Source organism: Xiphophorus couchianus, chromosome 22 (assembly GCF_001444195.1).
Source record: "Xiphophorus couchianus chromosome 22, X_couchianus-1.0, whole genome shotgun sequence".
NCBI lineage: Eukaryota > Metazoa > Chordata > Actinopteri > Cyprinodontiformes > Poeciliidae > Xiphophorus > Xiphophorus couchianus.
In genome coordinates this window covers 12,108,455-12,132,265 of record NC_040249.1, presented here as the reverse complement: position 1 = coordinate 12,132,265, position 23,811 = coordinate 12,108,455, and the positions used below count along the sequence as shown (strand labels likewise).

General features: G+C 37.9%; 2 protein-coding genes across 4 annotated transcripts; both read left to right on the top strand.

Moving 5' to 3' along the window:
• The first annotated feature begins 3,945 nt into the window (after positions 1-3,945).
• pyroxd2 (pyridine nucleotide-disulphide oxidoreductase domain 2) lies at positions 3,946-11,173 on the top strand. The gene is made up of 16 exons (XM_028007887.1): positions 3,946-4,182; positions 4,408-4,427; positions 4,558-4,651; positions 5,340-5,413; positions 5,977-6,132; positions 6,255-6,408; positions 6,497-6,558; positions 6,656-6,753; positions 6,850-6,991; positions 7,072-7,206; positions 7,283-7,355; positions 8,172-8,325; positions 8,781-8,932; positions 9,157-9,263; positions 9,608-9,728; positions 9,940-11,173. The coding sequence occupies exons 1-16, from the start codon at positions 4,059-4,061 to the stop codon at positions 10,008-10,010; spliced, it is 1,737 nt and encodes a 578-aa protein (XP_027863688.1). The 5' UTR covers positions 3,946-4,058; the 3' UTR covers positions 10,011-11,173.
• Positions 11,174-12,058: 885 nt separating this feature from the next.
• Positions 12,059-22,411, top strand: LOC114138123 (stress-induced-phosphoprotein 1). 3 transcript variants are annotated; one of them, XM_028007202.1, is made up of 16 exons: positions 12,059-12,285; positions 15,818-15,900; positions 15,994-16,077; positions 16,169-16,225; positions 16,312-16,512; positions 16,668-16,781; positions 16,985-17,030; positions 17,223-17,313; positions 18,308-18,449; positions 18,562-18,666; positions 18,765-18,858; positions 18,959-18,992; positions 19,198-19,275; positions 19,418-19,520; positions 19,605-19,726; positions 20,179-22,411. In XM_028007202.1, the coding sequence occupies exons 1-16, from the start codon at positions 12,228-12,230 to the stop codon at positions 20,312-20,314; spliced, it is 1,548 nt and encodes a 515-aa protein (XP_027863003.1). In that variant the 5' UTR covers positions 12,059-12,227; the 3' UTR covers positions 20,315-22,411. The 3 variants fall into 3 exon arrangements, with proteins under 3 accessions (XP_027863003.1, XP_027863002.1, XP_027863001.1); XM_028007201.1 differs by lacking the exon at positions 12,059-12,285 and adding an exon at positions 12,358-12,586 and having other exon boundaries at positions 15,994-16,072; positions 16,167-16,225; XM_028007200.1 differs by lacking the exon at positions 12,059-12,285 and adding an exon at positions 12,360-12,586.
• The last annotated feature ends 1,400 nt before the right edge of the window (positions 22,412-23,811 follow it).

The window sequence follows — 23,811 nt, the reverse complement described above, 5'->3', positions numbered from 1 at the left end:
TTTTATTGGCATTCATCCCACACAGCTAATACATTCAACTGATTGTTATAATAACTTGGTGACCCCAAGAAGCAACACTTTTGTGCAGTTCTACAAAAGTGAGCTTTGGAGATTTTAGTTTTTTACCTCTTCTACTACTCTCCTTACTGCATGTGGTGCTAAAAGAGATAAAATAAAAAAAACAATAAAATGAACCAATAACCTGAATGTTTCATTATATTCACTACACAGAGGGACATGGATTCATGTCAATAAGTTAATTTAAAAAAAACTCAGTTTAACTTTAAACATTTAAAATTAAATCAAAAACCACTTCACTTGCATTCATATTTAAGAAATTGACAGGTGTGTCAATAAAATTTGCAATATGTGATCTTGTTAAAAACCATAATTTCTTTTCCCTATGATAAATGGAGGCATGCCCAGGTCAGCATGGACAAATCAGTATAGATGACAGATGAATCATGGAGTCATTTAAGACGTTTTATACACCAGAGTTATCTTAAAATTTACTTTGCTCTCTTTAGGCTTGTAATTATTGATTGAATTAAGAAACTAACATAAAAATGTAAACTATTGAGATCATGAATCAATTTGATCTGCAGCTTATTAATTTCTCAACAAGCAAAAGTAACTACCGAAGCATCAAAATGAACCCACTTACATTCTTTGCTAGTGTGATCCCTGTAGTGCTGCTGGGAGCCTGATCCCTATCATCGGCACTCAATAGGATTTACTCTCAATGGGTTCATATTCATCTCAGGGGAACACAGACACCCAAAGTGCAATCAATTCTGCACATACTCCACTGGTAAGCAATTCAGAGTGGCCAATCCAGTTGCTGTGCTTGGTTTTAGACGGTGGGAGGAATTGAACCAAGGCATGCACAATAAGAACAGTAGAAAGTAGTTTCATCCGATCTTTGCTGTGTCAAGGTTGTGTAGAGCACACAAATTTCACTCGGTCCAGAATTGAGATCGAAACCTAGGGCCTTCTTATCTTTTTAGAATGAAGCAGCAGTGCTAAAACTTGCACTAGTGTGCAGCAAAATGCAATTAATCAAAATGTTTTACAACAGAAATACGTTAATATCAGCATCGGCATTTGTGATGTCTCATAAGTTTATAGCTTTGGTCAGATTTACACATTTACTTGTATGGTGATCTGCTATCCAGCCTTCGCACCCATCCATCCATTGTTTACATCCGTCTGGGAAAGCCAGACATTCTTCTCCGTCTCTGTCCCAGAAGGCCATTCCCAGAAAACCCCAGGATCCTGTTCCTGTTCTTTTAGTGTGAACCACATCTCATGATCACAGAAGAGGGGTGGAATGTAAAAAACAAGAGCTTTACCTTTGAAGGCTATTTTTTTTTTGTACAAAAAGCCTTAAATCTTAAGAAAGCATATAAAGAAAGTCTGGTTACCTTTAAGCAAAATATAAAGTAAAGGGGGATGACTGAAGACTTATTCGCTTTGTTTATACAGTGCTCATACTATCACAATTCATAGACTTCTTTATATTTGTCATTCTTAAATGAAAGTTTTTTTGTTTCTCATTTCTGTTCTTTTATTTTTAGGTGATGAATGTCATGAAAAGTTTCTCAGTGTCAGTTGCATCTCTCAAAAATTGCCAGATTTCTTTTGGTCACTATTCATCCAAATAAACCCAAGAGATAAAACCGATCGACTTCCTCATCCATAAGTGTTCATTCTGCACCTTTTATAGACTCCTGTGAAACAGTACCTCATGATTTCTGTGTATAAATGCTGAGACACGTAACATTTCCACCAGCGAATGCATTTGCCTGGAGGCAATTGTTTTTCTTTTTTTTTCTTTACCAAAGAGGGGTAATTGTGTTTTGGCGCGGAGCTGTTCCAGCTTAATTAGATTTTGGCCCTTTATTGCCTGAGAGAGCCTTCAAGGGCTGCAGTGTTGAATTTCTGCCGACAAAGGGGAATGAAGTGTTAATTTCTGCTTACAAGAACAAAATCTCCTGGCTGGATCGTCTGATCCAGTTACGGTTGATTGGTCGCTGCCGCAGACGCTCCTTTAAGGAAAACCGAGCAGACACAATATCAGGATCATTTCTCTTCCCTGAAACTAATGCTGCTCTAATACGCCAAGGGGGATGCGTTTTAATTCTTTCAGGAAACTCTAGATCACCATAGCATCCCATTTCATTGCCCCCTACCAAGAGAGTGCACAATCTACGCAAACCTCAGGAATTATTTTACACTGTCTAAGCAAAATACAGTGAAAATCCTGTGGACCAGATGATACTCTAACTTGCTTAACTTCTGCTGTGTTTGGTTATTTTTACACCAACTAAAGTATTTAAATCATGTTTCAGATCTTACCAAGCAATTTCCAGCTCGTCCAGCCAAACTGCAGCTCGTAGATGGACATCATGATCTATGACCTCTTATCTCTTTAATGTATCGTACAAGAACCACTAGGCCAAGATGACCTCTTTAACAGTAGCACTCGGAAACCATTTTGTGTTAAGAGTTCTTCTTAAAGTGCTCAAGGTTGGCTCTTATACATTGACACGAGTTACACACATGTCCAGACAAGCTGTGAAATGATTGCCTTTAAAAACTTTATTGTTTTAGTGCTTTGCTACATATAATTTTACCATAGAAAAGAAACTGAAAATGTGGAATATCACACACAATTGGGGAAACAGGTGTTTCCTTCACATTAAACCTTTCGGGGGTTTTTTTATGAGAAATTTAGTACTGTACAGTAAATAAAAAAAACTACAAAGTAATCCTAGATCTATAGCAATTAACTACTTTCACACTGTGCTATACGAATCAGTTGTGACTGACTAAAAAAAAAGCTTATAGCTATATGAATAAGTTTTAATGGGTTCAATGTGCCCCCTGGCGGTCATTTGCATATTTACAGCATGATCAACTACTTCACTGAAGTTACTGCCTTGCAAACCTTTTCATAGTCAAATGGGCTTGAAATGATACATAGTTTTAAACATTTATTACAAATTAAAATAATAAAATTAGTTTCTTGTTTCTTCGTGGTGCTGGCCACGCATCGTCCTTTCAAGGCCACTTCAGTCTCATCTGACCATATCCTCCAGATGTGTGCTTTAAAGCATACATAAAAAAAGTTAGGGGTACACTTTCTTGTTTCACGTTTAAGTAGCATTATTATTTGAATTGCATATTATATATATATATATATATATATATATATATATATATATATATATATATATATATATATATATATACTTGTCCAGGTTTAACCTGGACAAGTCGCCAGTACATCGCAGGGCAACACAGAGACAAACAATCATTCACACCTAAGGAGAATTTAGAGATCAGTAACCTATAAGGACATTTGGACTGTGGAAGTGAGCCAGAGTACCAGGAGAGAACTCATGCAAACTCCCTAAGCAGAGTTGAACTCAGTGCCTTCCTGCTAAGGCAATAGTGCTACCTACTGCACCATATTGTGCAACCCCCTACTCAGGTTTACATTATTGCAATAACAAAAGCAGTTTTAGTTTTTTATGTAATGGTGTCAACATTTAGTTTTCACTACTTATAAACATCTCTGAAAAATCACTGCCGTTAGTTCAAATGAGATTTATGTTGATGCTTTTATTTTGAAATGTAACCGGACGTTCTCTGTTTAGAGAAGCAGGAGGAAAAGTTATGGAAACACCGCTAATATCTAACACCTGTTAACACAATCTCCCTGCCGTTATTATATTTTAATACGGGGTTAATACAGCAAGCTCGTGAAACTAAAAAAAATAAAGAAAAGTCCGATACCAGAGAAGAAAGTTAGCCATATTTAAAAAAAGAAAAAAAAATGGAATGACGGAAGTTAATCTCATCCAATCGGATCCTTAAAAAATGCCTTGTTTCACTGCTTGTCCAATCGGGTGTAGCTCTTCAGAAACGCCTTCCTTTGGAAAAGCCAACTTTGTCTGCGGACCGACCTATCAACTTAACAGGGTCTGATGCTGAGATCGGATGCTGAGCACAGTTCGGGAAGAGGCGACGTTAGATAAGTGAAAGCTCCTGCCATGGCTGCAGCGGTGTGGACGGATCGAGGAACCCGGGCTAAGAATCTGCTGTGGATCCTGACAGGATCCAGATCGAATCACACTTCTTTAAAACCCTGCTATGACGCGCTGGTCATCGGAGGAGGTGAGAAACATTAAAAAGGCTTTTGGAAACAAAATTTGTGGTGCCAAGAGTCTTAACTTGTGGTGGGGAAAAAAAGCCTTAATCTTCCAGAAGTTGTCAGTTGGCTTTTCTTTAATTCAATAGTGTTTAATATTAGTTTTGCAAACTTGAACTTGCACAACTCAGCCACAAGATGCACAACAAAAATTAAAAGCTATTCACGTACAAAATATGTCTTCTTTGCAGGACACAATGGGCTGGTGGCAGTGAGTTCACGCATTTGTTTCCCTGTTCAGTCTGCACACCTATACCATACTCTCACATTTACAAGAAAGTAAATGTGATAATGTGGGGGTCCGTGTGTGGGTGTGTGTGTGTGTGTGTGTGTGTGTGTAGGCCGCCTATCTTCAGAAGGGAGGGGTGAAGACAGCTGTGCTGGAGCGCAGACATGTGCTGGGAGGGGCAGCTGTCACAGAGGAGATCTTTCCTGGTAGGATGAATCTACACTGGGAACAATACTGGTTCACTGGATCACAGAAAAGTGATTATTTAAAACACACAGCAGATAATGACTCCTGGCAAATCAAGATGTCATTACCCAAACTTATTGGAGCGCTACATAACGACTTTATGAGCTAAGGGACCTCAGTAATAAGCCTATAGCAACAGTTATTATAATGAACGATAATGTTATCTCTCATAATATAGCATTATGGCGATAATCATGAAAGAGATATACTTTAGTTATCTCTAACTATTCATGTTAAGTTATCGAGGGTATGATTAAGAATGTGTAAAAACACTATAAGCAAACCATATGAAGTAAATGAATACAAGACAATCATTAACTATATGATCAACCATATTACCTGCTGTATGGTACTCAGGGATTTTCCCCAGGAAAGTCTGAGGATCAGACACTTTATTTGTTGTAATATGGCTCTGTTTTCTATACTGATTTGACATTTATTTGTGTTGCGCAACAAATAACGCAACGCATGTGTTGCGTTATTTGTGTAGCATCATTTTTGTGCTAAATGCGAAATGCATTCATGAAATAGCATCCAAAAGTAGAAGATGTGATACACCTATTTTGTTTTCATCTGTTTTTAGCTACTCAATACACTGGTTTCATTTAAATTAGAGAAAAAAAAAACAAAAAAAACTCTTGTCTGCAGGTTTTCTCTTCTCCAGGTGCTCATATTTGCTCAGTTTGTTACGACCTCACATATGCAGAGACCTTGAGCTGAAGGTATAAACACCAAAATCATTTCAAAACATTTTATGTACAGTCTGAAGCAGATATTTACATAAACTGTAAAAAGATTTTTTTTTAAAATTCTTACTGTTTAGTCTGACATTAAATCAGACTATGTACCCTCCTGTTTAGGTCAGTTATAATGACCAAAATTTCAATTTCTGTTGTATTTTCTGTTTTGTAAATGCCAAACTAATTAGCAAGAGAAGTTTGAGGAGAATTTTTGAATCTTCAAGTTTAGCACATTTTTCTATTTGGGCAGAACTGCCTTTTAAGCTGTATGACTTGGATCAAGCTGGGGTTGATACAAGTATTTTATACCAAAACATGTTCCTCTCTGGGACAGAGAAACCGTTTACTTTCTGAATTGTAAAATGGCTGTTTCAATGACAGTCATGCTTGCCTACAATTACTGAGAAAAAAGGTGATGTATTTTTATTCAGCTTATGTAAATACCTACTTTACAGTATACATATGTTTCTAATATCTAATCTTAAAATGAATATCCTTGTTTTTTTATATTTTGTGCTTTGTTTGTGTGTTTTATTTGTATTGAGAAACATGGATTGAAGGTATACATGAGAGAGCCCCATTCTTTCACCCCCATGTTGGAGGAGGGGATTAAAGGGGCTGCACCAAGGTCCCTCACCCTCGGGTCAGATCTGGCCAAAAACCTAAATGAGATCGGCAAGTTTTCACAGAAGGATGCTAAGGTGTCTAAAGCATAATAAAAACTGTAATAAATGATACTGTGCTTTGCTTTTGTTGCATTTAATGTCTCCTTACACTTTCCTTTCCTCACCCACATCTTACCGATTCTCTAAAATGTTCTTAGGCTTATCCTGAATTTGTTGCACATCTTGAAAAGTTAGTTAGTGCCATCCACCCTCTGCTGGATTCTCCACCTGTAGATATCAGAGGAGTTACAGCTGGATCACTGAGGGAGAGGCTGGCTGCAACTAAAACGCTGATGCCGTTTGCCAAATTAGGTTCGTGTGCCAAGGCAGACATTCAGAACGATCTCTTTGTATAATCCATTACCTGAGTCACATTGTTTTTTTTATTGTAAATTGAAAGGTCTGAAACTTGGAGGGAATATTCCAGACTTTTATGAAATTATAACTGCACCTATCATGAAGGTTTGTTATATCTTAGAAAGAAAAATAAATAAATAAATGAACCACACACTCTGCTCTCTGTGTGTGTTTCTAATGACACTCCTATTTTCTGTCAAAGATTCTCACTCGGTGGTTCGATTCAGAGCCACTGAGGGCAACATTAGCTACTGACGGTGTGATAGGAGCCATGACCAGTCCTAGTAACCCTGGTAGCGGGTGAGAGTAATTTCTTTTTCACCATAACAAATGTAGCTGAGCAGAATTAAATGCAGACCTCTCCAAAATCTTTTATGCATTTTTCCTGCCATGAAGGTATGTGCTCTTGCACCATGTAATGGGAGAGCTGGAAAAGGAGAAAGGAGCATGGGGTTATGTGGAGGGAGGCATGGGAGGTGTGTCTCAGGCTATAGCAAGAGCTGCTGAGTCTTACGGAGTAGACGTTTTTACAGAGAAGGTAAGGTGATCATTTGATATTGTATTTTTCTGTCTTTTTACGGAACCTGGTTGATTGTGTTTTCTCCGCGTCTTGGGTAGAATGTCGAACAGATTCTTGTTGGTTCAGATGGTGCAACAAAAGGAGTAGTGCTAAAAGATGGCACCGAGATTCACAGTAATGTGGTTCTGTCAAATGCCACCCCCTATGCTACCTTCAAGTACTTGACACCAAAGGTAATACTGTGAATCCCCATCTCATGTTAGTAGTGCAGAAGGCAATGTGCAGCTGATGCGTCTGTTCTCTCCGTAGGGTGCTCTTTCTGAAGAGTTCATCAAAGCTGTAGACCAGGTAGACTATACTTCACCTGTTTCAAAGATTAACGGTGAGTCTTTTCTGCTTCTAGGTAAAGTTTTTATTAAAGTTTGTATCAAATCTATCCTGCCCAGAAGTAAGGCAGAATTCAAAAGGGATTGTCTACGAGGTGTAGACAAGGCTCTGTATGGACGGCTGTTGACCTTCTTTAAAGTCCTGTAAGGCCTCTTTTACTTGTATGTGGTTTGCGAATTAGATGATAGTTTATGCATTCCATAGGGAGTTGCAATAGTCACTGAACTGTGTGAAAATGTGTAATAAAGATGTTAGATGAACAGACTAATAAACTGCCGCCATTTTTTTCTTAACTTTGTTTTAATGTGGAGAGAAAATATCAACTAACATCCCTAGCAAATACAATACACAAAATTTAAAGGTTGAGTGGAAAAGGTATTGAATTCTCAGCAAAAACCTATTTTAGTTTGGTCAAAAAACTTTGGTTCAAAGTTTAAAAGTTCCAAAGTTTTTGCTTTGGTTTTTGGTTTTGCTTTGAACCACAGCAAAAACTTTGGTTCAGTCTTTCCACTATCTTTTATGACAAAGAAAGTGGAATGATTGTTGCTTTTACTTTGTTATAATATTACTACCATTTGACTGTGATTGATTTGATTTAGAAGCATACCTCAGTCCTACATTTTATACTTGTATCTGTGTGTTTAGTTAAAATACCTACATTTAATTATTTGCATTTGTGAGCAAAAATAGCTGTCAGTATAGTGTATATTTCCCCCCAAAAGTGTCTGAACTTGTCTCTTTCTGAAAAAGTGGAAAAAAACTCAGATTGTTGTTTTTGTTTACATTTCTTTGTTGTCGTCTGCTTTTGTAGTGGCATTAGACAAATTACCAAACTTCCTGGCATCACCCACACCAGATGATAAGCCTGGACCCCATCATCAGTGCTCAATACATCTGAATTGTGAAAACGTGGACATACTTGAGGCTGCATATAAAGATGCCATCAATGGACGTCCCTCAGCGAGGTTTGACTTTATTCCTCATTCCTCTGCTTCAAAGTCATTCATGTGGATGAGTGGATATGGATGAAAGATATGTCATCAACCCTGCTGCCACTAAAGTTTTTATATTTCAAGATTATCAGAGCAAAAATACTAAAGGTGACCAACAAGTTTATTTGTTCAAGTCATTTTAAGGGATCTTTTTTCAGTTACATATATTTTATATGTATAACATAGATGTGTAACATCTATGTACTACAAATATATATATTTCTGCTCACCAAACATACCATCATCAGATCTGGTTATTATCTGACTCTTTGCATAAGTTAAAAATGTTTTTGAACTGCTTTTTATATGTCGGTTATTAAAAACAATCTGTTTACCACTTAAAATATTAAAGATATCTACTATGTTCACTGCTTGTTGCTTAAAAAAAATTCCCACCCTGGACCAAATTATGTTCTCTTTTCCTGTAGACCTATGTTGGAGATGACTATCCCATCTGTTTTGGATCCCACTCTCGCTCCCCCTGGCTGCCATGTTGTGTCATTATTCACTCAGTTTACCCCCTACCACATCAAAGGCAGGGAGTGGACCCAGCAGGACAGAGAGGACTTCGCAGACACTGGTTAGAAACACAAATTACACTTATGCTAAAAACATGTCTTCCTTTTTACTTATTTTCTTCTCTATGTAAAAGGTGATGACATCATGGCTGCAGACTATGTTTTTTTCAAGAGCCTCTTCTTTCTAAAATGAAAAATATTGTTTAACATACTGGTTATCTTTAGAACTGTATTGATTAACCTGTATCAGTAAAAAAAAAAAGTCTGTCTTTGTCTGCTTTTGTAGTTTTTGACTGGGTGGAACAATACGCCCCTGGGTTTAAAACCTCCGTTGTGGGCAGAGATATCCTGACTCCCCCTGACCTGGAGAAGATCTTTGGACTCACTGGCGGGGTACAAACTGTACACTGCACACATTATAGATGAGAAGCCGTTTGAATGTTGACATAGAGCCCGTTTGCTTGACACAATCAGCTCTTCACTGAAGGGGGAAGTAATTTGAGTCCTTCATGGGGCCTGTTGTGTAAGCTGTTAATGGTTATAGACACTTTTACACAAACCTATAAATGAGAATCAAAGTTCAGCTGAGCTTTTTTTTGTTTACCTTACAGAGCTTTGTTTCGTCATTGCACATGTGTGTGTTTCTGTTTTAATGTGGCATCCATCAAACAAAAAGAGTGTGCATGGTTATGTAAAACTCAGATGCAGAAGCATACAATATGAGCTTGTTTTCACAGAATATCTTTCATGGATCAATGTCTCTGGACCAGCTCTACCTAGCACGACCTTTGCCCTCACTTTCAGACTATCGCTCACCAATTAAAGGACTCTATCTGTGTGGCAGTGGCTGCCATCCAGGTTTGCCGTTTCATTTTAACTGGATAATAAACAGCATTTACAGAATCATTTGTTTATAGCAAAGTAATAGGCATTTTAATTGTTTTATGTGGTTACTGTTGATGAATATTTAATGAACCTTTGAGTTTGAAGTAACATTTTTATTGCTGCTTTGTTTGTCTACTCATTGAGTAAACAGTGTTTGATTTTCATGTGTTTTTTTGATTCCCAGGTGGCGGTGTGATGGGTTCTCCAGGCTGGAACGCAGCGCTCACTGTTATATCTGATTTGAAGCGTCGCTGAGAATTGTGACAGCATTATTCCAAAAGCATACACTAACCTCTTCTATACTGCACAACTACATAAGTTAAATTAAAAAAAAACCTTTTTCAAGTTCAAAATTAAAAATTGCAACCCACACTTCAGTCTTGCATAAGTACTCACATACCCCTTGAATGTCACATTCTGTCATGTTCCACGAACAAATTAATTTACTAGAATGGTTAGTGACTAACCAATACAAAGTAGCATATAATTGTGAAGCAAAAGTCAAGCATTTCCCTGTGTTGAGCTCCATGCATATGTCAATCAACTCTGACCTACTTCCATGTATTTTCTGAAGAGAAGTAGCCCCTCAGCATGATGCTGCCACCACCATGTGTTCAGAAGGATGTCGGGTTAGCATTTTGCATTTTTCAGTACCGTTTGACCAAACATAGTTGTGACAAACTACAACTACTTGCTGTAACTTTCTTCTTGCCATTCTTCCACAAAGACCAGATTTGAGGGAAACTTAACCAATTGGGGTTTTTTTGCAACAGGTTCTCCCACCTGAACAACTAGTCTTTGCTGCTCCTCCAGGGTTACCATGGTAATCTTGACCACTTTTCTGATAATTGATCCCTTTTCCTAACCTGTCAGTTTACAGAAGCCATGTCCTGCTGGTCTCCAGCTCTACCTGGGTACTAACCATACCATTTAAGGGGTATGGATGCTTATTTAAAGGAATATATTTGATTACGTGTCTTTATTTTGGGGTTATTTTCTACAACCATGGATGAAAGAAGTCAAATCTTATCCTATAGACATTTAATGAAGGTGACAATGAAATGGTCTGTGGGACAGGTTTTGCAGTCATCTCTTTAGACTATTGCAACTTTGAAATCACTTGATCATAAGAGAGAAACACATTTTGATTGGGGAAAGTAGTTAATATGTATCAGTTTAATCAAGTGGAAATACATTTTTATACAAGTATCAGCTAAAGATGAGCAGTACAAAAGCTTGCATGTTCCTCAAAACTGACATTTTAAGGTGATCTTAAACACCATCATCTAAGATGATTGCAATCATGAAAATGATGCAGTGAAAATTTTAGGTTTGAAAATGTTTAAGTAAATTCAAGCAAAGCTGTTTTGTAAAGTTTGGTGTGTTTGACAAACCAAAATAAATTAATATCTTCCATCTGTCTGTTGTCTGTATCCTGCTATATGTGCAGCATCATGTGCAGGGCCATAACTTCAGCAGTATTTGAGCTAGCGGCAGGTACGTGGACAGGTCGCCAGTTAATCGCAGGACAAACAACCACGCATTCACACACTTTTACCTAAGGGCAATTTAGAAAGACCAGTTAACCTAACATGGATATTTGTGTATTTATGTACTGCAGAAGGAAGCCAAGAGTTCCCATAGAAAACGTATGCATACAGGGGCCCACCATGCAAACTCCATGCAAAAAGATCCTAGGCTGGGATTCAAACAAAGGTCCTTCTTGATGCAACTCTAACAACTGTGTCAGCATTCAGTCTGCAGTCAGTAATTTAACAATAATCTGCAACTTCATGTTTTTGTTTTGTTGTGTAGCTCTACATCATTATTTAGCCACATTAATTATTATTAATATTGGTACAATTCTTAGTGCAGAAAAAAAAGTAATGCTATTCTGAAGCTTCATAAACCCTTTTGAAATATACATATTGCAAAAGCTTATTCAAGGAAGCCAATTGTAAACGCCTACTTAGGGAAGTCTGCACATTCAGAAAAATGAAACAATGTCATATTCATATGAACATCTCTAGATTAACAACGATGTGAGCTGCAGTAAATGAAACATTTTCAGTCACAAGGTAATAATCCAGGGTCAGACGTGGGAACATTTATCCAGTGTAGGTTGACCATCCCTGTATTATTTTTGCTTTTTAATAATTTTTTTTTTTTTAGAATTGTTATGCACGATTAATATAACTGCATAATTACTTCATTTTGAGAAAAACACGCCTACTAGTAAACAACAGAATCAGAACCCATCCTGTTCCTCTTCCAGCAGGTGTCTGTGTCCTGTGCCTTTAAGACGCTGCTCAGGGTGGACCCAGCGTCGGGCGTTTTGACGCTCAGGAAACGGATTAAACCACCGAAGATTCCCGCAGACGGCGATTTTCCCAATGTGTGAAAAAGGTCTCCACGCCGAGTTAAACCGTAGTTAAAACATTTTGGGAGGTTTATTGTAGAGGATAATGCTGGATGGTTGCGCTCATGAAATTCACCAGAGACATATGCCGGCTGTTGGGACTCGGAAGCGGTAAGAAAACGTCCCTCTTTTGAAAACTTTCATGAACTGGCCACAAGTTCAGAGCCCGACAATAGTAATGCGATGAACGAACTAAAGAACTCGGTTTAGGATGCGGAACGTTAAGACTGGTTTGTGTTTGTTGTGCGTCTCACTCGTCTCTGTCGAGCGACTTAAATGGAGTTCGTGTAACAATGAAAAGTTTCCATGTTGCCAGTTCCTCCCTTTCCCCACATCTTGTTACTCGCTTCTGTGGAGTCAAAGCTCTTTACGTTCACCTATGACAGATTCAGACAGTGTTTTTATTCATCAGGTAAGGTCTTTGAATGTTAAATGTGCCGATTGTGAGAGGTATATGTTGTCTTAAAAGACAAAACAAACTGAATAAATTCCCTGTTCGCGTTGGTATGAAAACAATGCTGCAGATAGGTGGCATACTCTTCACTGTGGGTGTATTTATGTAAGACGAGACAGGTTGTGTCTCTGAAGTTGGCCTAAGCTATGTTCCTCCTTTTTTTTCTCCCCCAATTATGATGTCATGTTTTGTTCAACAGGATGCATGTATGTTAAGAGTGACATTAGAGGCAGCTGAGCATCCAGAAATAACTCCTTCAACACTCTTATAGGACACAGGTGTTATTGATTATGTGATCAAATTTCAGGCTTTTTTTTTTGCCTCATTTGCAAACTAGTAAACATTTGAGTTAGCTCATGTTTCACAATTTTCCTTTTTTTTTTTTCTAAGAGCTCTAATTAAAAACAGTCATGCCTTCAAGCTGTATTTTGTTGTAGCAAAATGCAGCTAAAATGCACCTGTGAGTGCTATAAAATCCATTGACATTTTTCTAACAGCAAACTAGCAATGAAGCTTATTTTCTGTCCAGCCCACCAGTTCCCAAAGATACCCTGTTATTTTTGCATTCCTGTGGAAAGAGCTCACCTTTCAACTGCACTCTGATTTGGGAAGTTCCTCTGAACAGAAGAAACAGAGGATCTTTTGTTGCCTTTGTCCACCAATCTTGTATCTTTTAAGTGTTCAGAGAGCATTCCACCAAGGTAATCCTTGAACAGAAAGTCGGATTCGGCGACATTTGAGACTTTTGTCATTGGAGAAGTGTGGCACGCATGAACAGCTGACTTTATTCCCCATGCTCACTACATGTTTGCGTTTTCTGCTACATTCCAGTGCTGGATTCTTTACCTAAACACTTCAATTTTTAGATGTAGGAGGGGTTAAAAAGGCCTGGGTTCCTTCAGCTGGCTTTATGAGGATTCCTTTATTACGTTCTACATTGTTGACGAGAGCCGCTGCTCCCAGCAGAACACACATAAACATTGAGAGAATCAGGAAGCCCAGAGGCTCCCTGTCTCTTTTTCTTCCCCCCCTCCCAGAAAAGATTGAGTGTGCCTTATAGATGCATTTCAAAGGCAAAATTGTCCATCCCCACTTTACGAGTCACAACATGAGTCACAGACCAAGTATGAATTTGTCATTCTCCGCAACACTTTGCTGAACCAATAGAAATCTGACACCGCAAAGTTTACTTCAAGGCCAGTAGTTTTTGCTTCATTTTTTTGTCTTGTGATTTGTCTCCGTGTTCTCTGCTTGGAGAAACTGCAGAGCTTACATCTGCTCTATGCCCAAACAATAGACCCCACTTTAAAAAGCCAGTGTCTGTTCTGTAGGTCATATTTAGCCAGGTTTCAGAGAAACGGTAGTCCTCGAAGCGACTGTTTGTGGTATGTGATGGCTAAACTGTTCCTCTTGCTTAAGACCAAAGAGAAACAACATGAATTAATCTCGTTGGGCAGTTTTCAGTTCAGCATTGTTGAGCATTCCTGGTTCTCAGAAATGCTTTAATAATAACCATTATCCTTTTCTCCACCCACAGTTATACTTTTTAAAATGTTTTATTTGTTACTAAAACCTAAAGTGGATAAACCTGAATATGATGGAGGAACATGTTTATCCTACATTCAGATGGCTGAACTTTTAAAACAAGACCTATTTGGATGCTTATGGAGGAGTAGATTATCAAACAATGCAATTTGATAAGTAATTCAAAATTTGGAAACATAGGATTTCTTAAGCTGTACTTTGCATTAATAGGACAACCTGTGATTTGAAGGTGAAAAAAGTCTAGCATTAACCTTTAAGCCCGAGGGTCAGAATTGTCTGTTTCTCGTTTTATAGTACAGGAATGCCGCATTGTTTGCTGTCAGTGTAGGTTGTTGTTCAACTGTGGTCGAACCATGGGATTATGAGATTCTGCTAGTGTGACAGACCCGAGTAAAAATAGCATGGGACCAGAGTATCTCCAAAAAGTATAAAACAGAATGAGACATAATCTAAGAGATTTTACGTAAAACAAAAAATTAATATTTATTTTTACTGCTGCTTAAATAACACTAATGCAGGTATAATGATTTTAGCATTAATCAGCTTTATTGTCACCTTATAGAATAAACACCTATTGAGTCTAGTTTTTCAATGCTTGTTGTATGGATTTAGCCTAATTGTAATTGGGAAAATATTATTTAGACTGGTTTATCAACGACTGTGCTTTCTTATAAATAAACACTTAAGAAAATGCCAGAGATAGCTGAAAGTCTATTCTGAATTCCATATCTATTGTCCATGGACTTGTGCTGCAGAGTAACCTTTAAAAAGAAACACAAGCATGCAACACCTCATAATTTAAGTACATGATGGAAATATAAACATATTTTAACCCTGCCAATATAAAATTTTAGGTGCCCAATTTAGTTAGTTACCATTAGCAACATGACGCAACTCCATAAATAAAACATAATGAAAAAGTTGCACAAATGTGATATTGGTTACTGTTTGGCATCTAGCCATTTCTTTAATAAAGTATAATCAGAGTGTCCAGTTCTCAAATACACACATAATCGTAATGGCAACGAATCCAGACTGAGCCCCAACAGTTGTTCTGAGGAGAGTCTCCCTTCTCTGAACAAGACTTTAGTAACCAGCCTGTAACTGACTAGCTAACAGATATACCTGTTGCTGCTTGCTCACTGTAGTTTTAAACTGTGGTTTATTAAAGTGATGAGTGGTACTCTTTAGGCTCTGTGCTTTGTGTTTTTCAAAACCAGAAATATTTTCAAAAAGCCAAATTTATCTTTCTTGTGAGGGAAAACTGTAGTAACCTTATTTTAGCCAACTTGCCAGTAGTGCAGCAACAGGTAGGGCAGGACCACATTTGCTACTCTATGATCCACACAACTGGAGAAAACTAGCCACTCGGACCTTTCCTCTAGCATCACCTTAAAAGGACATTCAATCTTAAGAACCCTTTAAAAGCTTGTAGAATACCTTCATCTATGTAAGCAGTAGATGTGGAATTGATGGGAAAACTAAAGATATTACATGATAATTTGCTTAAAATTTTTATTTAATCTCAGAGATTAAGAATGGCTAAGGCAGCAGCACAGAAGTACCATGTTAAAAACAAATTAGAACAAAACACTCAATTTACAAATTAATTCAAGTCACGATGATTTGTGTGTTTCCTAACAGGCCCTGCTGTGCAGCAACAGGAGGAGCCAATGGACTGTGTTGCTGCAACCTCTGACCTGGGTCATGATGCCACTTTATCACAGGTACAATGTGATCCTGACCAAAACTGCTTCGACAGCAAAAGTTATGCCATAATGTGCAGAGCTAAACTATTGTGTGTGTGTGTGTTTGCCCAGAATGCATTAAATGGTGAGGATGATCTGAGCGAGGAGGATAAGGTCAGACAGAAAGCAGAGCGACGTCGAGCAAAGAGGAAGAAGGTGAGCAATTAAATACACTCCTAAAAATGATTCTACTCCAGTTTATTTTGCTACATATGAATGATGCCATGGATTACTCTTAATGTTTTAGCGCCGCAGGAAACGTAAGAAGCAAGAGCAGATCAAGCAAAATGACAGCGCTGAACAGGTAGCCCTTACGTTTCCTTTATGAAAATATTCCACATTTTCATTTTGCTGTTCAAAGGTGATTGTATTTATGATCTCACACATTAGGACGAAGAAGAGGACGGTGGTGCAGAGTCTGAGCTGGATGAAAGTGAGTCAGAAGCAGACATTGCTGAAGAGGAAAAACAAAGAGCCACAAAAGAAGAGAACAAGGAAACTAAATCTGCTGCTCCTAACAAGCACAATGCAACTCCAGTTATGGCGCCTGCAGGACTCAAGCAGAAGACAAAAGCCAACTCAACTGAAGAGGTACTGAGCATGAATGAGGTTATTGCACATTGTCTAATACTATTGTTGTCATAAATCCAGAAGACTTGAATTATGTTTAGTTTTTTTTTTGTTTGTTTTTTTTTAAGCCAGATGGTGAGTGATCTAAGAGCTGCTTGGCTTTTTGTGTTTTACAGGAGCCGGAGTGGGATGTGAGCAGTGCCTTCTTCGCTAATGCTGCTAGCCATATCAAACCCAAAGGATATAGTCGCAAGTCCAAAGAAAACAAGGAAAATGAGGCCAGAAAAGAGGTAAATGAAATAATAAATTGGTGCAAAACAACAACCATCTCTTTACTTATCCTGACGTGGTATTGTGTTCATCTGGCTGGTCCAAAGTCTTATTTAACGGGGAACAACTGGACTCTGGACTCTGGACTATATTATAATACCCCTGTCTGTTTGTCCACTGTCTTGCATGTGACATGATGAAAGTATTATTATTCTGTTTGTAGACAAACATAACTGACAACATGACCAAGAAAAGCGCATCGCTGACGGGTAAGGAAAGATTTTTGTGGAATCTTGCCACATAAGCAATCGTTAAACTGAATTTTCATTTAAACGTCAACGTAGGCTTTGAGAAGATTATTGATTATACATTCTTTTCTACAAACGTCATCTGTGTTAAAGCAGTCAGGCCTTCAGGCCAGTATCTTAACTGAAAGTTATTTACATTTCTTTGTCTTGCAGAAAAAGGGATTAAGCTGGTGCAGGAAGGGCAGTATGCACAAGCAGCCTGCATGTTTACGGAAGCCATAAAGTGTGACCCAAAGGATTACAGGTACATCTTCTGACAACTATGTATGACTATACATTGTAAACATATTCATACTTTGTTTTGAATTTGATCATGTTACAACCACAAACTCTAATTATTTTTTCAAGATGAAGACCTAAGAAGTGTGTCAAACATTTGCTTTATTCTCCTCTTAGTCAGTACAGTGCCTATCCACAGTTTGCTGCAATTACTTCTGCACAACTCATGGGGTGTGTCTCCACCAGCTTCCAAACAGAATTACTTTAGTCCATTTGTCCTGGTTAAGCAGCTCAATTTCTGTTATTCTGGATGCAGATTGTGAACAGCAGTTTAAGTCTTGCCACAGATTCCTAATTGAATCTGGGTCTGGATTTGAACTTGAACCATATTGTTGCTTGGGGACTGAAAAGCTTTGCTTCCGTCTCTGACTACAGCACTTTGTTCCACAATGTGTTTCAGTTAGAGCACAAGGTGACTCACAGCAGGCATGTGGATTGAACAGTCTCTGTGAGATGTTGAATGCCTAAGATATTGTTTTATAACATTACCCTTCTTTACATTTGTCCACAACTTTGCACATGACCTGTCTGTTGCGTTCCTCAGTCTAATAAACCTCTCAGGCTTTCACGGAACAGCTGGATTTACGTTGAATTAAATTACTTAAGAGTGAATTCTGTTTACTAATTAGGTGACTTCTGAAGATAATTGGTCGCTCAGCTTGTTACTCGGGTGTTGAATTAAAGTAACCTGGAAACAAATGGAACCACTCTTCAGATATTTTTGAGAGAAAAAAAAAACTAATCGTTTTATTCCCTATTTATAATTATGCGCCAGTTTGTTCTATCGCAACATCAACAAAATACATTGAAATTTGTAGTTGCAATGTGACAAAACATGGAATGTTTGGCAGGCATGAATACATTTGCAAAATATTTAGCAAATATATTAGTACATGGGTTCGTTCACATGTTTTATACAGTTTTTTTTCCCCTGTCATTTTTAAATCTCTTTCATGCAGGTTCTTTGGAAACCGCTCGTATTGCTATTACTGCTTGGAGCAGTATCCTCAGGCTCTGGGGGATGCAGAACGCTCCATTGAGCTGGCTCCAGAGTGGGCCAAAGGATACTTTCGCAAAGGCAGAGCTCTCATTGGCATGAAGGTGGGCACAGAGCATTATAGTTATGAATATATATATATATATATATACACACAACAAACATCCCAATCTGTGAGTGCATCTCTATGAAAATGTTTGTATGCTTGTGTTGTAGCGGTACAGTGAGGCAGAGAAGGCTATGGAGCAGGTGTTGAAACTGGACAAACACTGTGAAGAGGCTGTCAATGATCTCTTCAGTTGCAAAGTCCTTCAGCTAATGGTGAATGCACCTAGCAATTCTCTTCCTAGATGTAATTGAAATTTATAGGGAGACGTTTGAACTCGTTTTCTGATAGCATATTTTTTATTCTGTCTTAGGAGTTTGGATTTGAAGAGATGCAAAGTGTTGTACTGCTGGAGAGATTTTCATCTGTGCAGGCTGTTCTCGCATCTTGTTCAGATGCACCAAGAGGTAAAAATAAAAAAAAATCACAAAATTATACAAATGCTGTTCCATTTGCCTTGCAGCTACATTTATATGTATTTTAGCAATGACAATTTTATTTCTGCAGCTGGAGGCCATGATGCATCAGTTGTGCAACCAGGGTAGGTGACCTTTGTTCAGTCAAACTATGGATTTTCAAAAGTTCAAAAAGTGTTTTTGGACATTTTATATTAAAATAAAATTTTTATATTTAACCCTTTTTTTATTTAACCTGTTGTGATAAATGAGACTTCAGGCCTGTGATTGGACTGTGTATCCAGTTATTATAATGTATTTAGTCATGTATTGTCTTTCATGTTATTTTAGAAGCCCTTGTCCTTCTCTCTGGGTGGGAAATGTGACAACAGAAATAACGGAAAAACACTTATGGGACCTTTTTAAAACGTATGAATTTAATGTGGTACAGTATTCAATGCATTCTCATTTTTGGGTTTCATTTCTGGGTGCTGTATAATTGGTCTTGAGCAGAAACTTGGGATGGCAAGCTTTTAACCACAGTGAGTAATCTGATGTCTGTATACTGCAGGTATGGAGACATAGAGAGCATCCGTGTGCTGCATGAGCGATTCTGTGCCTTTGTGAATTTTAGGAACGCAGATATGGCAGCCCGAGCTATGGAAAAACTAAACGTCAGTAGTTATTTATTTTCACACTTGTAATGCCTTTCTTGATCCAGTCTTTTTTAGTCTGAATGCAAACATTTGCTTCTGCAGGGGTACTGCATTGAAAACACACGTTTAGTTGTAAGGTATCCTGACCGCCGCACTCAGAGGGTCCTTCCCATTCCACTTAGGACTTTTTTCCCTGTCACACAGCAAACAGGGACAGGAGCTGGGTAAGAAACATGCTTTTAAACTGTTTTTTCTTGTTTTACTTTAAGACAATAGTTTGTGAAAGTTTTCATATCCTTTTAACTGTTCTGCATTTTCCCACAAGTGCATTTTGTTGCCCTTCTATGTGATAAACCAACAGAAGTATTACAATGAAGTGAAATGAAGATGGTAGGTGGTTTAAGATAAAAAGAGAACAAAGCTGGAATTGAGTGCAAAGTTTTGTTATTGTGCTATGTAATTGTGCATTATGTTGTTGGTCTATCACATAAAATCCCAAAAGACATTGACATCTTTCACACTGCACAATTCAAAGTCCAAACAAACCAAATACTCAAGCAAGCCTTTGTACATCTTGTCTTTATCTTCTCCACTAAGTCAACAAAGGATTTTTCCATCTCTGTTGACAAAGTAGTTGATGTGTTTTCTCTGTATCTTTTCTCTTTCACATTCTCAGTCCTCGGCGACGTGGCCCAGTTAATGGAGATGAGTGTTACTTTTGGAGAACTACCGGGTGCCATTTTGGGGATAAATGTCGCTATAAACACTTTCCTGACCAGAAAGGCAAGGACAGGAAACCCTGGCAACCTTGAGCTCAGTTCAAGCTCTGCCTTGGCGATGACTGGGGGAAACAAGAGTTGCTCCAAAATCCGCCTTCCAAGCTTGAATGGACCACATCAGGATCTCTGGACTAAACATATTTTTTTTTTTATGAAAAAATGAAGAGGCAGGTAGAGACTTAGAATGTGAAGGTGGTTCTGTTACCCAAAGATCCAAATGGATGCCTTTGTTCAAAAGTACAAAATGACCCAGAGAGCAACACACCGTCACACTTGCAGCCCTGCTGAGACTTGCTTTTCTCTCTGAAAGCAACACTAAACTCTAGATCAGTTGATGGAAGTTAAATTTTCTTGGCCCACTGTTGAGGGGGTGGAAAATCATGACTTTAATGCAGGTTATGAATGATACACTTATGGGGACAACAAGGAGCTTTTTAAGAATGCTAATTAATCTCTCAGTTTGAGAACTCTGCCTAGTTTAACTCATTTTCCACATTTGCCTTTATTTCACATAAATGTGCAGGTGATATTTTGAGTTGGGTTTGTGCCATTATATCAGCAACTGACCAAAGACTTGAGGATGAAGTTACTTGAAGTCAGTACTTCCCTTTTGCAACTGAATTATGCAGCCTTAGTCATGATCATTATATCAGCGTAAGTAAATAACTGGACTGAAAGACAATACAACAGCTGGACAGATAGTGAAGTGAATAATTAATTATGGATGTGTTTAGACTGAGTGTAATCATAATGTCTGTAAAGCATATTAATGTCAAAACGTGGCCTTCTCATCCTATCTGAAAACAGTTCTGCTTGTTTAAAGGCTGTAATACCTCATCAGAGTCTGTTTGAGAAGTGTTTTTGTATTGAAGTCTCAAAGCCTGTATTTTTTTTATGTTCAGCTGGATTGCATGACAGAAGGTGGGCTGTTCTTCAGTTCAGCTAGCAGGGGTGGGCAACTCCAGGCCTCGAGGGCCGGTCTCCTGCAACTTTTAGATGCATTTCTACTTCAACACACCTGAGTCAAATTATGAGATCATTCGCAGGACTCTGGAGAACTTGACTGCACTTAGGAGGCAATTCAGCTATTGGATTCAAGCGTGTTGGACCAGGGAGACATCTAAGAGTTGCAGGACACCGGCCCTCAAGGACCAGGATTGCCCACTCCTGAGCTAGGTTAATAATTTGATACAAGATAAAACTTTATCATTTTAAAGGTAAGATCTTTAGGTTGGCAGATTATTTTTTTTTCCTTGAATTGCCTCGACATTTATTTTAGGTCTATGCAAAACAAAAAGTGTCAGATGCATGTCTCCTGCCTCTGGGATGGACAGGTATAAGAAACATTAATACATATAATTTCTGAACCTTTTGAAAAGCAGTGTTTGTGACCTTTGGGCCGCCATGGCAGTATTTCACTAAGCTGGAGAATCAGATGGCTTTACATTAAGTGTCAACACTAGAAAGTGATTACACATTTGCTGGCATGTGCTTTTTATCACCCACTTAGCAACAACTAAAGTCCACACTACATTCACTAGTGAACTATGCACTGCATAGGAAAAGTATTTATGTAGCTATTTATAAATATATTTTTCCTTTTTTTGTTAAGCAACACTTTACAAACTAAGTCCAGGTTCTTATTCACACTCTTCCCCCCCCTTCTGTTTATTTCTGGTATAGATTAACGGCGATTTGATGAGAACCTTGTCACATGCTACACTTCTGCTTTTCTTGTAGACTTTTTGCTTTGTGGCTGGAGCTTGTGACAAAAGGACTTAAAACAAACTGTGAGACGGCACTTGTTTTTAACGTGCTAGTTTCTAAACTAATTGCTGTTCAATATTTTAAATACTATTCTTGCAGTGCATTAAATTATTTACACCTGCCTCTTGATTAAAGCATGTTTTGTAAATTGTATTTGTAGAAATATTTCAATCTGAACTTCTGTTTCTTGCTCTGTGTACTTTTTTTTTCTTCACTTTTATTTAGAATTATTTTATTAAAATGTATTCCAAGTTATAAATATGTACAACAAGAGCACTGCGGTTCTGTTAATCTACCAAAAACTTTGTATTTTTCTGTAATGCAAATAAGAGTTTTATATTTAATAAACATATTTGTCCCATCTGCTGAGTTTTTGCTCTTACACGTGCATGTGGTTTTCATCTTCTCCACAAGGTGGCAGGGTTGCACTGAAATGTCAAAACGGGCTATCCCACCACATGCTTTGCATACACATTTTTCATTTTTAATTAAGAGTAACCACAATGTGTCTTGAAGTAACTTCTGCTGCTAACATGCTTGCTGGTGTGGGGATAGCATGGTTACCCTCTCATCACTCAGAGGACACACTTGTGTGGCCGTCGTGAAGTAATGAGTTGAGCAAACCGCGCAGACCAAAGAAAGATGCAGGCGGCCCTGAGAATATGTGGGAAAAGGCAACTAAAGGGGCCACAGATTACATTTTAAAAAGAGAATCTGTGCCCTGGTGACAGCTGATGTAAATGTGAGAGTACACCATGCTGCAAGATTAAGTGGTATGCCTCATAAGGGAAACTCTGAACATGGACTGCTCAACATGTGAAAACATTTACAAATCAGATTTTTGGTGTGATGCATATAGTATGTATACACCTAATTTATTTTTCACATGTAGTGGATTATGAGTAAAATTTAGAAAATGAGATCTCTGACGAGTCCTTGGGGCTTTCTCTTGTGCTAGTGTTCAGCCTATACATGAAGACCAGTACCACGCTTGGTTAAGCTATACAGATCTAGAGCACAATGTTTTATTTAACTCAATACTCAGGAAAATCCAAATAAGCATATCAAATGCCAGTTTTGCACATTTAACACATTGTAATCTTGAATGATCCTCCTATTTAGAGAAAAACACCAAAAATGGGAGACTGAGCCTAGACTTTAGACTATTAAATAATTTCAGGTGATAAACTCAGAGCTGCAGGTAACCCATCAGCCATTGCACTTTTGCCCAAACTGCATCTGAAGGAAAAAAACAACCCAAAGTCATCTTTGAGTGGAACTTTTGATGAATGAAGAGAGTCTGCAATGTGAACTATAATTTTGCTAAACTACAGAACAAAAAGCGGCATCCAGATTTAGATTGAAATAAACGTTTCCTTTGCCAGTCAAAAATGAGTAAAATAAAATTAAACGGGCTTGGAATAAAATGAAAAAGTCATAATTTCAGTAAAGACTGATTGAAGATGAAGGGAAAAAAAAACATTAAAAATGCCTTATAATTACATTTTCCAAACCATTATTTTTCTAAAAAGCAGTGGACACATCTATAAACTGACTTCAAGATTTTGGTACGTACTGTTCTACAAGCTTAGAAAATAGAACAAGCCATTCAGTACAGGTACATTTCTGGGCCAGACAAAAGCCAAGATGCCCACATATAAAAAAAAACAAAGCTTTATAACGTCATTCACACACCGAGAAATTAGATTTTCCTATTTAGAGGCCTTAGTCACACTGACTTGTGAGTTATGCTTTTTTTCTCA

What these genes read in the sequence shown, in the direction of transcription:
- pyroxd2 (XM_028007887.1), top strand. Translation starts at nt 4,059, where the DNA reads ATGGCTGCAGCGGTGTGGACGGATCGAGGAACCCGGGCTAAGAATCTG. An exon ending in CGCGCTGGTCATCGGAGGAG is followed by an intron (nt 4,183 to 4,407) that starts GTGAGAAACATT and finishes TCTTCTTTGCAG; the next exon opens with GACACAATGGGCTGGTGGCA. An exon ending in GATGCCGTTTGCCAAATTAG is followed by an intron (nt 6,409 to 6,496) that starts GTTCGTGTGCCA and finishes GTAAATTGAAAG; the next exon opens with GTCTGAAACTTGGAGGGAAT.
- LOC114138123 (XM_028007200.1), top strand. Translation starts at nt 12,481, where the DNA reads ATGTTGCCAGTTCCTCCCTTTCCCCACATCTTGTTACTCGCTTCTGTG. An exon ending in GTCGAGCAAAGAGGAAGAAG is followed by an intron (nt 16,078 to 16,168) that starts GTGAGCAATTAA and finishes TTAATGTTTTAG; the next exon opens with CGCCGCAGGAAACGTAAGAA. An exon ending in TTGTTCAGATGCACCAAGAG is followed by an intron (nt 18,859 to 18,958) that starts GTAAAAATAAAA and finishes TTATTTCTGCAG; the next exon opens with CTGGAGGCCATGATGCATCA.